This window comes from Acartia tonsa, chromosome 4 (assembly GCF_053477335.1).
Source record: "Acartia tonsa isolate MP-2025a chromosome 4, ASM5347733v1, whole genome shotgun sequence".
Classification (NCBI taxonomy): domain Eukaryota; kingdom Metazoa; phylum Arthropoda; class Copepoda; order Calanoida; family Acartiidae; genus Acartia; species Acartia tonsa.
The window spans coordinates 28300087-28318340 of record NC_137263.1 but is presented as its reverse complement, the minus strand read 5'-3'; the positions used below and the strand labels follow the sequence as shown (position 1 = coordinate 28318340).

The 18254-nt window shown below is 33.0% G+C and overlaps 1 protein-coding gene across 8 annotated transcripts in view; it reads left to right on the top strand.

The window, feature by feature from the left end:
• LOC145318072 (protein zyg-11 homolog) overlaps positions 1-18254 on the top strand; it is a 47370-nt gene that overhangs the window by 17544 nt on the left and 11572 nt on the right. For 5 of the 8 annotated variants that reach the window (XR_013879211.1, XR_013879212.1, XM_080159410.1 and 2 more), the window contains 2 exons: positions 3335-3448; positions 15293-15394. Coding sequence is in view for 5 of the 8 variants with exons in the window: in XM_080159410.1 (XP_080015536.1) it covers positions 3335-3448; positions 15293-15394 (216 nt within the window). In the remaining 3 variants the exon portion in view is untranslated. Of the gene's footprint in view, positions 1-3334; positions 3450-15292; positions 15395-18254 lie in introns of those variants that run through there. The other 3 variants (XR_013879213.1, XM_080159411.1, XM_080159413.1) reach the window with 2 other exon arrangements.

The window sequence follows — 18254 nt, the reverse complement described above, 5'->3', positions numbered from 1 at the left end:
GCTGGATCTTTAAATGTGTAGCTGTTGCCGTAGTCATGGCCAGAGGTACAGCCACCAACCTAATAGCAATCTTTAAATCAAATTAACCACGCTTTGCCGTTGCCACAAAAAAAACAATGCGATCTTTAAATCATATTGGCAATGCGTAGCCGTAGCCGTAGCCAAAGCCATGGCTGGCCACGCTAAAAGTGGCTACAGTCCATTAGTGTTGCTAAAGCCACAAAGACAGCTACTTTTGATAATTTTAATGTAAAATCATTGAAATTGAGGTTTTTTTATAAATAACAATCAAATTATCAAGTGGTTTTTTTTTGGATGTATTTAGATGTATATTTTTATTTGTACTGACACGGAATGAAGAGAAAAAAGTCCTGTCATGTCCGTATACGGTATGTTGCGTGCCAAACCTTGTAAGGGACAATTTAAAATGTAAATAAATACTAAAATATATACCTAAAATACACTTTTTGGTGGATTTTTAATGATTACTATTTTAAGAAATTAGTAATCAAAAAATTTTCTTAAGTTATAGTGAATAAATGGCCACATTCTATTAAGATTGATCAAGAATCTCTTCCCTTGCGTCCCTAAACGGAATGTATAGGTAGACATGCCATGCCAGTGTTTTTGGAACAGGGGTGTTCAATTTCTTCCACATGTAACCTGATTGTGTCTCAAAAATGCAAAAAATATAGGTACAAAAGCAAATAGAAAGAAGGAAATGTTTAATGATTAAATTAACGGAAAAGGGGACAGTTTGTGCTGTTACAATAATAAGCGTTACGATTATTTGATAATGTAATACATAAGCGGAAGTAAAGGCACACTTTTAAAAAGTGGAAGATTTGGGGAAAGGTGTATAGAAGATAAACTTTACTCTTAATTCCAAATATAAAATTTTACTCTTAATTTAAAGTGTATTTAAAAATTAAAATTGGAATTTTGTGTAAAAAAACTTTAAAAATTAGGCATAATAACTTTATTTCTTTGTTAAAAAAATTTTTTTTTTAGGGTGGGCCATAGAAGTTTTTATAGATACATATTTCAAGGTATAGCTGGCATTGCACTGCTGTAAAATCTTTTTAAAATCCATGTTTTATTAGCAGCACTTAGGCGACAACTACGGCTACGACCACAACTACGACTATGGCAACGGCTACAGCCACAGCTACAGCTACCGCAGCGGCAACGCGAACGGCTACACATTTAAAGATCCAGCTCTGTTTCATAAGTTGACCTTTAGCTCTTCAATTAAAATATGTGATTTTTACCTGTCTAGAGTGACCTGATGGCCTGCAGGACCAGAACCTGAAGGCCTGCAGGACCTGAACCTGGAGTCCAATTTTAATTTTTTCTTCAGATATGTTAATAATATCTAAATAGATGCATATTCTGTTTTATAAGTTGATCTCTAACTCTTAAAATAAGTAATTTGATATTTTACCTGTCCAGAGTGGACTTGCAGGCCTGCAGGACCTGGAGGCCTTCAGGACCTGAACTTAGAGGCTGGTTTTAATTTTTCCTCAGATATGTAAATAACATCTAAAAAGATGCATATTCTGTTTTATGAGTCAACCTCTAACTCTTCAAATAAGAAATTTAAATTTTTACCTCTCTAGAGTGGACCTGCAGGACATGCAGGCCAATTTTAATTTTTTTCTTCAGATATGGTACCTAATGACATGCAAAAAGATGCATATTTCGTTTCAAAATTTGATCTCCAACTCTTCAAACAAAAATTTTAAAATCTTTTTACCTGTCCAGAAACCACCTTCCAGCATGCAGCACCTGAACCTGGAGACCTATCCAAAAAATAATATTAAAGGAAGTCAGCAAGAAATACCACGCTTTAACTGCTGAAAGACTGCCACAAGTAGACCCAATACCCCAAAGTTCTACCTGGGCAGTTTGAAATGACATTTTATCTTCAATAAAAATTTTTTCATTGCTCATGTTAGAAATTTTGAAATTAAACTACGTGGCCTAGAAACAAAATTATAAGCTTATTTTTGTCATAAATTTAGGTTGCCAGTAACTAGGGAGGGGGGGGGGGGGGGTAATGCAACCATCTCGTAATCAATGTATAAATGGCACTTAGAATTCAAATTTTGATCGGAAATTTTGCATAAGTAATCCTTGGTAGGTCTTTTTCCCTAAATCGAACAAAAAGTTGGAAAAGTAATGGCTAATGGCTGGGCATGGTGAAACCTATCTCCACATAATACTCTTTGCTGCTCCAAAACATTTTTTCAAATGGTTCTAGCCGGTAGTTGCTGGTACTTCAGGGTGTTTCAAGAGAAATGTGTTTTTTAAAAACTTAATTAGATATAGAAAATGAAAAAATTATATAAAATGCTTTATATATTTGGAAAACTTATTCTGGGACATTTATGTTTCAAATGTTTAAAAATGATTTTCGACAAATTATGCCTTAAAAACCGGTTTTTCCAAAGGCCTTATTTAGAAGATTTACGAATTTAATCTTTTGGAAAAAATGTGCACATTTTCAAAATTCAAATAGCGCGGCTTGTATTAATAGTAGAAAAACGTTATGCATACCGTTATAATCGTCATAAACTCTAGTTTTATAAGTGCCATATTTGTGCTATTTGTAGTTTTTAATTAAAAAATGTGAGAAAGGTTGAAAAGTTTTAAGTAAGTTGGAACATTCTACCACGTAGCTCCTAAAATATACGTAGCACAGGAATGGTTCTTATAGATCCAAAAACTAGAATTCAAAATGACATTTTATGAAACAATATTAAGGCCGGGGGGGTTAATGCAACCAGCTCGTAATCAATGTATAAATGGCACTTCGAATTCGAATTTCGATTTGAAAATTTGCATGAGTAATCCTTGGTAGGCCTATTTTCCCTAAATCGAACAAAAAGTTGAAAAAGTAACGGCTACCGGCAGATAGGTTTCGTGATGGATTTGCCAAAAAAAAAATGGCTAAACGGCTGAGCCGTTAGCCGTTACTTTTCCAACTTTTTGTTAAATTATGTCATTTTGAAATGCCTAAAACTTTATTGTTTTTGAAGCTGAAGGATTTAAATTTGGGGTATTGGGTCTACTTGTGGCAGTCTTTCATCAGTTAAAGCATTGTATTTCTTAGAGGCATCCTTTAAATATACCTATACGTGAACTACCACCCAAAAGTAAACTTTCTATAGCTTCACATTAATACCTAGCCCAATAATCACGTAGTAAGCGAAAGTGGCAAAACTTCCCCTCCCCCCCCTTAATTTTTCAACAGAAAACTCAAAGATGATTTATGTATGATTTTGTTTTGAATTAAATATAATGATAACTTAGTCTTTATATGATATGATAGGCAACTATGTCATCCTATTTGTGGAGAGTTGTGAACTCTTGGAGAATACCTAATGACGAGATGGTGGCCTATAGATCTTTCAGACCTTTCTTACCTTTACTTCAATTAAACCAGGTTAACAATTAGTAATAAAGGTTTTGTAGATACACAGAATGAATATAGTACTAGGAAATTACGGCGTTAACCTCTTTTTTATGGACATTATATTTTTTTTTGGGGGGGGGGGGGTAGGGGTACAATTTTGAAGAAAAAGAATTAAAAATCCTAGTGATGAACTGTGTAAATTTTTTGGACTTAAGCTTTTATAGGTATGAACATCTAATGGTTTCGAAGTCAACCCCCACCTCCGAGCCCCCCGGGGCTCAAAACCCCCCGAAAAATTAACTTTACCTTAATTTTCTCAGAAACCATTTGACCAATAGGGATAATTTCTTAAACTTAAGCTTTTATGCTTATAAACTAACTTCTAGTTTAGAAGTCACCCTCTGCCGCCAACCCCTAGCCCTATGAGGCTCAAAAAAACCTAAAAATTAATCTAACCTTAATTTTCTCAGAAACTATTTGACCAATAGAGATGATTTCTTAAACTTAAGCTTTTATGCTTATAAACTAACTTTTAGTTTAGAAGTCACCCCCCTGCAGCCAACCCCTAGCCCTCCGGGGCTCAAAAAAACTTAAAAATTAACCTAACATTAATTTTCTCAGAAACCATTTGATCAATAGAGATGATTGCATAAACTTAAGCTATTATGCTTATAAACTAACTTTTATTTTAGAAGTCATCCCCCTGCCGCCAACCCCTAGCCCTCCGGGGCTCAAAAACCCTAAAAATTAACCTAACCTTAGTTTTCTCAGATACTATTTGATCAAAAGATATGATTTCTTAAACTTAAGCTTTTATAAACTAACTTATAATTTAGAATTCACCCCCCCCCCCCCCGCCATAAACCCTAGCCCTCCGGGGCTCGAAAAAACCCTAAAAATGAACCTAACCTTAATTTTCTCAGAAACCATTTAATCAATAGAGATGATTTCTGAAACTTAAGCTGTTATGCTTATAAACGAACCTCTAGTTTAGAAGTCACCCCCCTAACCTTCCAGGGCTCTCCGGTTTTCTCTGGAACCACTTGATGAACCATGCAAATTTTTTGGACTTAAGCTTATATTGGTATGAACATCTTATGGTTTCAAAGTCAACTCCATACAACCACCCCCTAGCCCTCCGGGGCTCAAAAAAAACCCTAAAAATGAACCTAACCTTAATTTTCACAGAAACCATTTGAGCAATAGAGATGATTTCTTAAACTTAAGCTTTTATGCATATAAACGAACCTCTAGTTTAAATGTCACCCACCGACCCCTAGCCCTCCGGGGCTCAAAAAACCCTAAAAATGAACCTAACCTTATTTTTCTCATTTGATCATGAGAGATGATTTTTTCAACTTAAGCTTTTATGCTTATAAACTAACATTTAGTTCAGAAGTTACCCCCTTTTGCCAACCCCTAGCCCTCCGGGGCTCAAAAACCCTAAAAATGAACCTTACCTTTATTTTCTCAGAAACTATTTGATCAAGAGAGATGATTTCTTAAACTTAAGCTTTTTTGCTAATAAACTAACTTATTGTTTAGAGGTCACCCCCCTGCCGCAAACCCCTACCCCTCCGGGGCTCTAAAAACCTCTAGAAATGAACCTAACCTTAATTTTCTCAGAAACCATTTGATCATTATAGCAGATTTTTAGGACTTAGACTTTTATGGTTTAGAAGTCACCCCCCTGCCCCGAACCCCTAGCCCCCCTGGGCTTAAAAACCCTCTAAAAATTAACCTAACCTTTATTTTCACAGAAACAATTTGATCAATTGTGTAGATTTTTTCTATGGTTATAACAAAACTTTTAGCTCAGAAGTTACTTAATCTCAGTAACCACAGTATTAAATGTTCAGATATTTTGGACAAAAGCTTTTATGTGTAAAAACTAAACATTTGTTTAGAAGTCATTGACATTTGTTACCACTACTTGTAGGATATTCTTTTTTTCGATAGTAAAAGATGTCTTTTTGACCTTTGCTTGTAAACATGTTAAATAAACAAGGATGACAACGTCCATAGAAGAGAAGCTTTTAAATGATGAGGAAGGATAAACAAAAAATGACAACAAGTTAAAAATCAGCATGTTTTAAATGGACATTTAGACTTTCTGTTAATGATTATGGAGTATCTACGTTTTTTTAAATCGTACCTAAATGCTATAGAAATTATCATGCAAAGTTAAAAATCAATAGGACAATTATAATATGTCAAAATTGACAAAAAAAGCTAAACCTCAGACCAAACCTAATTAAAGGAAAGCTTTGCTTTAATTTTTTTTAATGAACAAAGTATCAAGTCCTAACACTTACAAAATTGATTGACATCCTTTTTCTCCTAAAATATTCCAATATATATTTATTAATTTATTCATTAAATCAAAGCTTTTTTTTCCATAACAGCTGAAGTCTAAAATAAATGCGGTTCCTGAGAAAACTGAGGTTAGGTTTTTCCTCTAAAAGCCTTTTTTAAAAAATTTACTAGAAATTTAAGTTTAAGTACATTTTTTAGGGGGTTTTTGAGCCCAGGGGGGCTATAGGGTGGGTGACTTCTAAACTAAAAGTTAGTTTATAACCATATATCTGCCAAACAAAAAAAATGTTTATACGCATAAAAGCTTTAGCCCAAAATATCTGAACTTTTAATAATGTGTTTACTGGTAACTAAACTAAAAGTTCGTTTATTATCATTATAGCTTAAGTTTAAGCAATCATCTCTATTGATCAATTGGTTTCTGAGAAAATTAAGGTTAGGTTCATCTCTAGGTTTTTTTTTGAGTCCCGGAGGGCTAGGGGTTGGCGGCAGGGGGGTGACTTCTAAACTAAAAGTTAGTTTTTTAGCATTATAGCTGAAGTTTAAGCAATCATCTCTATTGATCAATTGGTCTCTGAGAAAATTAAGGTTAGGTTAATTTTTTGTTTTTTTTTAGCCCCGTAGGGTTAGGGTTTGGCGGCAATGTGTTACTTCTAAACTAAAAGTTAGTTTATAACCATAAAAGCTTAAGTTTAAGAAATCATCTTTATTGTTAAAATGGTTTCTGAGAAAGTTAAGGTTAGGTTCATTTTTAGAGTTTTTTTGAGCCCCAGAGGGCTAGGGGTTGGCAGCAGGGGGGTGACTTTTAAACCAAAAGTTAGCTTAAAACCATAAAAGCTTAAGTTTAAGAAATCATCTCTATTGATGAAATGGTTTCTGAGAAAATTAAGGTTAGGTTCATTTTTAGGTTTTTTTGAGCCCCAGAGGGCTAGATGTTGGCGGCAGGAGTGTGACTTCTAAACCAAAAGTTTGCTTAAAACCATAAAAGCTTAAGTTTGAGAAATCATCTCTATTGGTCGAATGGTTTCTGAGAAAATTAATGTTTGGTTCATTTTTATGGGTTTTTTTATCCTCTGAGGGCTAGGGGTTTGCGGCAGGGGGGTGTCTTCTAAACTAGAGCTTCGCTTATAAGCATAAAAGCTTAAGTTTAAGAAATCATCCCTATAGGTCAAATGGTTTCTGAGAAAATTAAGGTTAGGTTTTAGCCCCAGGGGACTAAGGGGTTGACTTCGAAACCATGAGATGTTCATACCCATTAAAGATTAAGTCAAAAAAATTTACACGGTTCATCAAGTGGTTTCGGAGAACCCCCCCCCCCCCCTGCATCAAAAAAGCTTCAATACGTCGTCCCCCTTTAAAAGATGATCCTAATTTATATGTACACTAGCGGCTTCGCCTCTAGCCTCTAGGGGCTTTGCCCCAAGAGGTATAATTACATATTTATTACCTGGAAATCCCCCACTCCACCACTATCTTAAATAATTTTTAAAAAATTGGTGGGGGGATTTTTTTGTTTTGGGGTTTGGGGGTGTTCCACCCCCCAAGAAAATAGCCTAAAACCACCACAGGACCAGTAGGTATATTCCATGAAGAGTAGAATCCGATCGGTTCAGTGGTTACCGAGATCCTAAGGGACAGACAGATAGACAGACGGACAGACATCATTCTACTTTGTATTATAGATATAATGCATTATTTGCCAAGTGTACCACTTTTCTGCACTACCTCTCCGATTTTGTTAATACTCTATATTTTGGTCCGTTGGGTAATTCAAGGATGCTGGATGGCCAAAAAAAAGTTTCAGAGTCCCTGGATGTCTAGATATCTAGCTATCTATGAAGGTAGGTAACAAAAATTTTTCACAATTTAAAAATTTATTTTTTCATCAATCTTACATCCAACCCATACATTTTATACACCAAAATGATGTAAAAAGTGCACATAATGCTATTTTGGCCAAAACTCTACAATTTTACAGGGTGTCCAACAAAAAATGTATTTTGGATATCTAGCGTAATACCCAAAATACCTGTCCGAAAAAAAATCATTTTTTTTGGCTTAAATCCTGTGTTTTATCTGTGGGCATATGTGGTATATAACGGTTCGGAGACAGGGAGTAAGGGAGGGGACAATGGATCGAATATTCAATTTTTAAGGAGTCTCAGACTTTGGGGACTGGCTTAAAGGGAATGTGCACGAATACAGCGGATTCTTACTGATTTTGGGGACTTGCGCATTAATGCCCCGCTAACTAGCTGAGCTAGTTTTGAATATGCAGACAGAAAAGTTTGTTATTTATCGCTGGTTTTAACAAATATTTTTTCCCAAGAAAATGTCTTTTCATGTATAGAAACTCTACTGTGATATTTATGTATTAAATAATCTAAGAACCGCTTGAGTTTAGGGGTCAGTTATAAATATATCAGAAGGGTTGAGGTAGTTCTAAACAAGATTTTTCTAGTGATTAATTACAGAATGTTTACTACATTGTGATGTGTTGATAATTTAGTTTTCAAGTAAATGATTTTTTTCTTAGAACTAATTTTGTTCTAAATTAGGTTACCATGATCCCTTTACAATTTTGGTAAAATTTTCTTGATAAATCTGGTTTTCATTGCTTTTCAGCGAACCCTCTTAAATTGAATTAATTGCCCATTGTCCCCTCCCTTACTCCCTGGTTCGGAGAACCAGGGACTATAAGGTTGTCAAATTTCACTTTTGGACACCCTGTAAATGTGATTTTTGTGTCTGTAGAGCTAAAACTTGGTCCAAATTGGATATTTTTTTCAAATTACTCTTATATGTGTCTTAGTATGTTTGGCCATAGTGTTTTCTGACCTGATCAATATTTTCCTATTTTTTGGACACCCTGTATTTTTTAAAAATGAGAAGAAAAAAAAATTTATAAAATTTTTTTCTTTCTATTTTTAAGTTACTTAAAACTGTCGTATAGATACAGATTTTGACTAACAACAATAATATTTGCCTATTTTACAAATTTTTACACTTTTAGGACACCCTGTGCATGTTTTGAAAAATGATGTTTTTTGCCCATTTTTGGGGGAAGGAGTTGTTATAGGGCCATAGACTATTTCTTCATTTTTGTAGAACTATTCAAGACACATCATTTGTTATTTCTGCAAAAACCGCAAAAACCGAACGGTTTTGCCGTTATTCACCGCCAAAGGCAGATTTTTTTTACGTTTTTTGCCGTTCCCGAGGTTCTAATGGGCATTTTGGGTATGAAGACGCTGATTTATCAAGATAACTGTGAAATACTTTTATTTAGGCATTTTAATTTACTTAATTTCATGTGAAGTAAATTTTTTTGTATATCCAACCGAATTTTGTCAAAAGGAATTTCAAATGCACATGATTTATGTTTCTTTTATTACTTATGTTATAGCAATTATTCACTTCATTTTCTTGTTTTAACAATTGAAATCCATGCATTTTGATTTTCTAAAGAAGTTGTATCAACTTTTTTTTTATAGCTACCCGGTCCTTTTAGTAAGTAGTAGATGTAAAATTTTTCATAGAATTCAGATATGCAATCGGTTTTTTTGTAGACCTCTTATTTTTTAAGTAATTTAAGTTGAAAAAAAAAAAAATTAAGTCGATTTTAAGGTACTAAAAGGCAACAAAAAAAAGAAAGAAAATGGCCATTATGAACAAAAATAGTAAGATCTTTAATTTGACACCTTACTTTTTCAATTCTGTCAGGTAATTATTGAAAAAATCGATTTTTTTTAAACCCACGAGAATAAAAACTTTTAACTCAATTTTATCATTTCACAAGTAAAAAAATATGGGTTCATATATACCTTTAGAATCAGAAAAATATTACGAATCCATTGTAAGCAAAATTGAAAAAAAAAGTTTACAATATAGTATATAAACTACAATAAAAGGAATTATTTGAAAATATCATATTATATTGTACAGGCAACATCTTAATTCTTGAATTGAGTATAAAAATGGGAAGGGGGTATAGAGGGGGTAAAGAGGGGGTAAAAAAGGGAAGACGATAGTGTTGCCATAACAAAAAATACAATTGGCCATTTTTTATTTTTTTTATTTTTTTACTTTTTTTCAATTTTGCTTACAATGGATTCGTAATATTTTTCTGATTCTAAAGGTATATATGAACCCATGTTTTTTATGTCTGTTTGAGAAAATATTTAGGTCTAAAGTTTTTATTAAACCGAGGTTAAAAAAATAGATTTTTTCAATAATTACTCAACAGAATTTTAAAAGTAAGGTGTCAAATTAAAGATCTTATTATTTTTGTTCTTACTGGCCATTTTCTTCTTTTATTTTGTTGCGTTTTAGTACCTTAAAACCGACTTAATTATTTTTTTTTAAAACTTAAATTACTTAAAAAATAAGAGGTCTACAAAAAAACCGATTGCATATCTGAATTCTATGAAAAATTTTACATCTACTACTTACTAAAAGAACCGGCTAGCTATAAAAAAAAGTTGATACACCTTCTTTCATATTAAGTCAAATATTTTGTGCAGCTAACCGTTTTTCGTCGAGATGGATTTCAATTGTTAAAACAAGAAAATGAAGTGAATAAGGGGGGGGGGAAGTTTGTACAGTTCACCGGTGTCCTGAATAGGAAACAGGTTTATTTTGAGTTACGTATGACAAGACCTATATTTCTATGACCGGCGTGTTTGATGGTTCAGCACATAACTTTCATTAAATCACAGCTGATCATTTTTGTGGATTTTTTTGAAAATTACTTTTTTATCCATATTTTCATAGTTTTTCCCCAAAATGATCACAATATTCTCACATTTCTAGCTTAGTTATTCTAAATTCATGCAAAAAAGTATAATAGATGACAGCTATAACAAGATCAATAACCTCAATTGACTATAAAGATTTGTAGGTAAAACATAGATCCTGGATGTGATACAAGGTTCCTCTCAGGTTCCACCAAAAAAGTTTAAACAAATCAGAATCAGCAATGATTTTGTACAATGTTTTTATTGTAGTATTGACAAGTAAATCACTTCTAGACACCAAGCATATGGAGGACTGGTAAATTATTTCATTACTGAAACCAGGAAAACTTGATAATTAGGGTTCCAGCTACTGCCCTGTCTCACTTCTTTATCCTGCCTGCATGATTCGTCCCTACCTGATGATGCTGTTTAACTTGCAGACCAACATTATGGCTTTCACACAGGCAGGTTCACCACCACTGCCTTACAGAGTATTAAAACCTTAATCAACAACAGCCTAAACAATAAGAAACCAGTTATCGGAGCAGTGCAAGTTGCAATTTATCTTTCAAAGGCTTTTGACACTATAAACAATGAGGCTCTACTGCATAATATTAATGCACTAGACTTGAATGAGTACATGTAACGTTTTAACAATTTGTTGTTATCAGAGGATCTAAATATGCATACAAATCTGCTAAACATGCTGACCTACAAGGAGGGTTCCTATACCATTTACTATTCAAACTGTAAATTTCATAAATGCCAACACCTCACTCTAATTACATCTAATTTCCTCTGCTGACAACTCCAACAGCATAAGTCCCCTTATTTATCCTTATGTCAAGAACCCATTCATTTCTCCAACCAAATCATCTACAATAGTCTTTACCACCTTTTTGAATGAAGCAGGCACTGTAGTCATTGTTGAAACAGTGCCATAAGTCAGACATCCTAAGTTCTTAGGTGTTACATGTGACAATCTTTTCTATATTGACCATCTTGTTAAGGTGGATGTGCAACATCTAAGTTTCAAAAGATTTGAACGTACGGACATGGAATTTATAGAAATGCTTCGCATCTAATTCAATTTATGCATTAACCCCTATATTTTTACTCAATATAAGAATATTAATCTGGACTAGAATGATTATTAAGCATAATTATCTTTCACATCTCAGGGCATAAGACATAATCAATATGACTAGCTCGTAGGCAGTTTTAATGCTATTTTTATTTATTTTAGGCCTAATATTATCTATATACTCCCATATATGGACAATACTAGCCTATCTGTGATAATCTATTTGTGATTAACTATTGTTATGTGATTATATAATAACGTTGTATCTACTGTTAAAGTAACCATGTAACCCATTAAGTAAACTAAGCATTCCTAAAGCATTCAACCACCTTCATTTCAACTGCAGCCTCAACCCATCAAAACCTTTAAAAGCAGCCACAATACTGAACCAACTGTTTCCAATGATGATGAGCAGGAACAAACAATAACACAGGAACTATTTAGACATCAAGTCAGCAAAGAACCAATATTAAGCAAGATAGCTTGTTAATATTACAAGAAAACTTTATACAGAATCATTGCTGATTCTGAAGCATGTTAGTTTAAACTTCATTGGTGGAACCTCAGAAGACCATCTTATTGCAGCCAGGAACTATGCTATAACAATTCATGAGGCATGCATGAGGGACTTAACAAGTGAGTAATTTTTTAGGGTTGACTACCAAAACAAACTTAAGTTTTGTTTAACTGTTTAGACATTAATTCAAATAACAACTCCAAATAAGTTTTACCCAACTTCTAGACTACAAATCTTAGATTAGTTAATTGATTCTGAAAGATCTTGTTATGTATAATAACATAGTCAGCTGTCATCTATTATACTTTTCTTTGAATAAATTTAGATTAACTAAGCTGTAAATATGAGAACATTGTGATTTTTTGGGGAAAAACTATGAAAATCTGGGTAAAAAAGTAATTTTCAAAAAAATCCACAAAAATGATCAGCTGTGATTTAATGAAAGTTATGTGCTGAACCGTCATACACGCCCGGTCATAGAAATATAGGTCTTGTCATACGTAACTCAGCAAAAACCTGTTTCCTATCCAGGACACCAGTGAGTTATAGGAAATGAAATTCAGTATAAAAGTCTGGGAGGGCCGTGTCGGCTTGTTTTTATAGATATCTACTTTATTCTTTTTGTAGGCTCTCTTATATGACTGGATGTACACATAAAACTTTGAAAATGAATTTCGGCACGCTCCTTCTTGGGGCTTGTGGAGCACAAAAACCCCCCAAACGCTAAAAATATGAGTTCTGAACTTATTTTTAAAGATATCAACCTGATTTTTAAAAAATAATACTCTTTTAGCATAACTGAATCAACGAACCATTACAGATTTCATTTTGGGACTTTCCTTCTTGGGTCTTGTGGAGCACAAAAACCCCCCAAACACTAAAAATATGAGTTCTGAGCTTATTTTTAAAGATATCAACCTGATTTTTTTAAAATAATAATTTTTTAACATAACTGAAATAACGAACCATTACAGATTTCATTTTGGGACTTTCCTTCTTGGGGCTTGTGGAGCACAAAAACCCCCCAAACACTAAAAATATGAGTTCTGAGCTTATTTTTAAAGATATCAACCTGATTTTTTTAAATAACACTTTTTTAACATAACCGAATCAACGAACCATTACAGATTTCATATTGGGATTTTCCTTCTAGGGGCTTGTGGAGCAAAAGATCCCCCTAAAACACTAAAAATATGAGTTCTAAGCTTATTTTAAAAGATATCAACCTGATTTTTTTAAATAATACTTTTTTAACATAACCGAATCAACGAATTATTACAGATTTCATTTGGGACTTTCCTTCTAGGGGCTTGTGGAGCAAAAGACCCCCAAAACACTAAAAATAAGAGTTCTGAGCTTATTTTACAGATATCAACCTGATTTTTTAAAAATAATACTTTTTTAACATAACCGAGTCAACAAACCATTACAGATTTCATTTTGGGACTTTCATTCTTGTGATTTGTGGAGCAAAAGACCCCCAAAAACACTAAAAGCGAGTTCTGAGCTTATCTTTAAATATATCAACCTGATTTTTTTTACATAATACTTTTTGGGGGTCTTATACCCCACTAGCTTCTAGAAGGATAGTCCCTAAATGAAATCTGTAAAAGTTACCAAGTTCGGTTATGTTAAAAAAGTGTTCTTAAAAAAATCAGGTTGATATCTTTAAAAATAAGGTCAGAACTAATATTTTTAGTGTTTTGTGGTTCTTTTGCTCCACAAGCCCCTAGAAGGAAAGTCCCAATATTTTTAGTGTTTTGGGGGTCTTTTGCTCCAGTAGACCCTAGAAGGAAAGTCCGAAAATGAAATCTGTAATGGTTTCTTAGTTTGGCTATGTTAAAGAAGTATTAATTTTAAAAATCAGGTTGATGTCTTTAAAAATAAGCTCAGAACTAATATTTTTAGTATTTTGTGGTTCTTTTGCTCCAAAACCCCTACAAGGAAAGTCCCAAAATGAAATCTGTAATGGTTTCATGTGCATTTGAAACTCCTTTTGACAAAATTCGGTTGGATGTACAAAAAATTTTACTTCACATGAAATTTAGTAAATTAAAATGCCTAAATAAAAGTATTTCACAGTTATCTTGATTAATCAACGTCTTCATATCACAAATGCTCATTAGAACCTCAGGAACGGCAAAAACGTAAAAAATTCCGCCTTTGGCGGTGAATAACGGCAAAACGGTTCGGTTTTTGCATAAATAACAAATGATGGGTCTAGAATAACTCTACAAAAATGAAGAAATAGTCTATGGCCCTAAAACGACTCCTTCCCCCAAAAAATGGGTAAAAAACATCATTTTTCAAAAACATGCACAGGGTGTCCCAAAAGTGTAAAAATTTGTAAAATAGGCAAACATTATTGTTATTAGTCAAAATCTGTATCTATATGACAGTTTTAAGTAACTTAAAAGTAAAAAAAAAAATAAAAAAAATTTCTCTTTTTTTTAAATACAGGGTGTCCAAATAATAGGAAAATATTGATCTGGTCAGAAAACACTATGGCCAAACATACTAAGACACATATTAGAGTAGTAATTTGAAAAAATTATCCAATTTGGACCAAGTTTTAGCTCTACAGACACAAAAATCACATTTACAGGGTGTCCAAAAGTGAAATTTGACAACCTTATAGTCCCGGGTCCTCCGAACCGTTATATACCACACATGCCCACAGATAAAACACAGGATTTAAGCAAAAAAAAAATGATTTTTTTTCGGACAGGTATTTTGGGTATTACGCTAGATATCCAAAATACACTTTTTGTTGGACACCAAATAGCTTTATGTGCACTTTTTACATGAATAAACGATCATTTTGGTGTATAAAATGTATAGGTTGGATGTAGGATTGATGAAAAAATTAATTTTTAAAATTGTGAAAAAATTGGTGTTTATAAAATTTTTGTTACCCACTTTCATAGATAGCTAGATATCTAGACATCCAGGGACTCTGAAACTTTTTTTTGGCCATCCAGCATCCTTGAATTACCCAACGGACCAAAATATAGAGTATTAACAAAATCGGAGAGGTAGTGCAGAAAAGTGGTACACTTGGCAAATAATGCACCATATAAATTCGCTTAAACTTATAATTTATTTTTCTAAAACTAAAAAAAACTAGATTCTTTCATATTTTTTTTTACTTAGTCTTAAATTTTCTGACCTATCATAGTTGCTACACGTATTGCCTATAAATCAAAACTAAGTGTTTTTAGGAAAAATCTGTCCAATTATGGGCTGTATGGGCCATCCATCACGTTACAAGTAAAAATCCAAGAAGATATTGTAAAATGTTAGCTTCTCAGTTTGTCAACAAGGTAATATCATAGAAGTTCTGATTTTTTAACTAAAACCCTGCGGAAATGGGGTTTTTAGGCTTTTTTTTGGTCTTTTTTGATGTAGAAACTTACCTTAAAGTGTTTTTTCTTAGGTTTTATCCTTAAATACACTGTGTCTATTCATAAGGACATTATTTAGGATGATTTAGCAAGTCGGGGACCGACCAAAGCGGGCTAGGTGGGTAGCCCTCAGGGGTTAAGAGCATTTTTCCCAAAATATATGTTGTGATGCATCAAATTATAGGTTTTTTAGATCAAAAAACTCAAATTCAGAGCTAGAATTAGCATAAGATTAACCTGGTGCTAATCCCTATGGGCTAGGTTTGTGGCCCGCAGGGGTGAAGTGCTTTTTTCCAATAAACATCTTGTTATATATCAAAATATAGGTTTCTAGGTCAAGAAACTCAATTTCTAAGCAAAAATTAGCATAAGACTAACCTGAAGCTAACCCCTGCGGGCTAAGTAGGTTTTCTGCAGGGCTTGAGAGCACTTTACCTAACCTAACTTAGAAACTTACTTATATTTTTAGATTTTTTTTCTTGAATAAACTGTGTCTATTCATGAGGACTTTATTTAAGATGATACAGCAAGTCGGGGATCGACCCAAGCGGGCTAAGTGGGTTGCCCACAGGGCTTAAGTGCATTTTCCCTAACCTAACCTAGAAACTTACATTTAAAATTTTTTAAAGTTTTTTTTTCTCTAATATATTCTCTATTCATGAGGACATTTTCTAAGATGAACCAGCAAGTCGGAGACCGACCCCAGTGGGCTAGGTGGGTGGCCTGCAGGGTTTAAGCGCAATTTTTCTTAAGTATGTGTTGTCATACATTAAATTATAGGTTTTTTAGGTCAAGGAGCTCAAATTCAGATCTAAAGTAAGCACTAGACTTATCTGAAGCTAGTCCCAGCGGGCTAGTTGGGTTGCCCGCAAGGTTTAAGTGCATTTTACCTAACCTAACCTAAAAACTTACATTTAATATTTTTTAGGTTTTTTCTCTCTCAAATACACTGTCTATTAATGAAAACATTATTTAAGATGATCCAGCAAGGCAGAGACCGACCCTAGCGGGCTAGGTGGGTGGCCCGCAGGGGTTAAGTGCATTTTTCCCTATATATACATATGTTGTTATATGTATATTAAATTATAGGTGTTTTAGGTTAACAAATTTAAATTTAGAGGTAAAACAAACACTAGACCAACTTGGGTCGGTCCCCGACTTGCTAAATCATCCTAAATAATGTCCTTATGAATAGACACAGTGTATTTAAGGATAAAACCTAAGAAAAGACACTTTAGGGTAAGTTTCTACATCAAAATAGACCAAAAAGAGCCTAAAAACCCCATTTCCGCAGGGTTTTTATTACCTTACCTAACCTAAAAATAAAAAATTTTGGATTTTTTTGCCATTTAGATGTAATACCTATAGGACTAGGCTTTTATACTAAGTTTTAAGCAGGGTTGGCAAAATTCGGGATTTTTGTAGGTTTAATCCGCGGACAAGGAAAAATCCGGATTTTATTGGTTTATTCCGGGAAAAGTCCGGACTTTTGATAAAAGTAAATTTTTAAAGAAATAATATTTGTAAATGTCAACGTATTGGCCCAATCTTTTGTATTTGGGTATGAGAGAGAGGTAATAGTGAGCTGAGAGGACTTCTTGGTAGTACAGATACTCTACAATTCTCTTGAATGAGTGAACGTTAGTATAAAATTTAGGATTGACTCTTTAATAATAAAATTAACTTATTGACATTAATGTTAAATTATTAAGTCAAAATATCACTGTTCCTAATTTAAGCTAAAAGTATTTGTTAGTTTCTGAATTGTTATTTTATATTTCATAGATAAAGAGGGAAGTCATTTTCTAGTAAATCCCGTAAAGGTGTGTGTTATAAGGCCTAAAAATAGTAGTAGAACGATAAGGTGCTCTATATATTTGTATTCCCTATTGAATAGAACAATAGGGAAATTTTTTATTTTTTTTTGTTAACCGTACCTGGAATATCTTAAAAAAATAAGAAATTTCTATCAAACGCTTTGTTTGGCTCAAACTGACAAAAATTAAAAAAATATAATTATAATAATAATGTTTTCTATAGGTACAAGGTAAAGGTTAAGAACAATCTATACCATTAAACAAAGCCATTCTTTACAGGTTGATTTATTCAAGGTGACAAAAATTAGTTTTATGTTTGTGGAATTTCATGTTTGTTTGCTTTGAAGTAGAAGGTTTCAAACTGCATTGTTTCATTTCAATTTCACTACAGCGAACAACTACATTTTAGAACATTTTTTTCTGTAAATTAAACTTTCATTATCAAAAAACTAACTTGTTTTTCAACTATATTTTGGTCAATCTTAATTATAAAAAAAAATATTCTGGCTTTAAAATAGGATTTGAAACTAAAAATGACATACTACACAACAAGCAAAGAAAGAATATGACATGCAACCTCCACTTTGAATCTCTTACCTTCTTATATAGATTGTATATCTGAATGTTTTCAAAATTGTCTGTATGTAACTTGTTGTGTTGGTTTGTTTCACTAAGTCATTGTATTAATGATTTGTTAAAGTTTCATTTTAATGTTCACTGCTCGTACAACCTGTAAAGAATGTCTTCTTCCTTTATTTAATGGTATAGATTGTTCTTAACCTTTACCTTGTACCTATAGAAAACATTATTATTATAATTATATATTTTTTTAATTTTTGTCAGTTTGAGCCAAACAAAGCGTTTGATAGAAATTTCTTATGATAGATATTCCAGGTACGGTTATCAAAAAAAAAAAAATTTCCTTATTGTTCTATTCAATAGGGAATACCACTATATAGAGC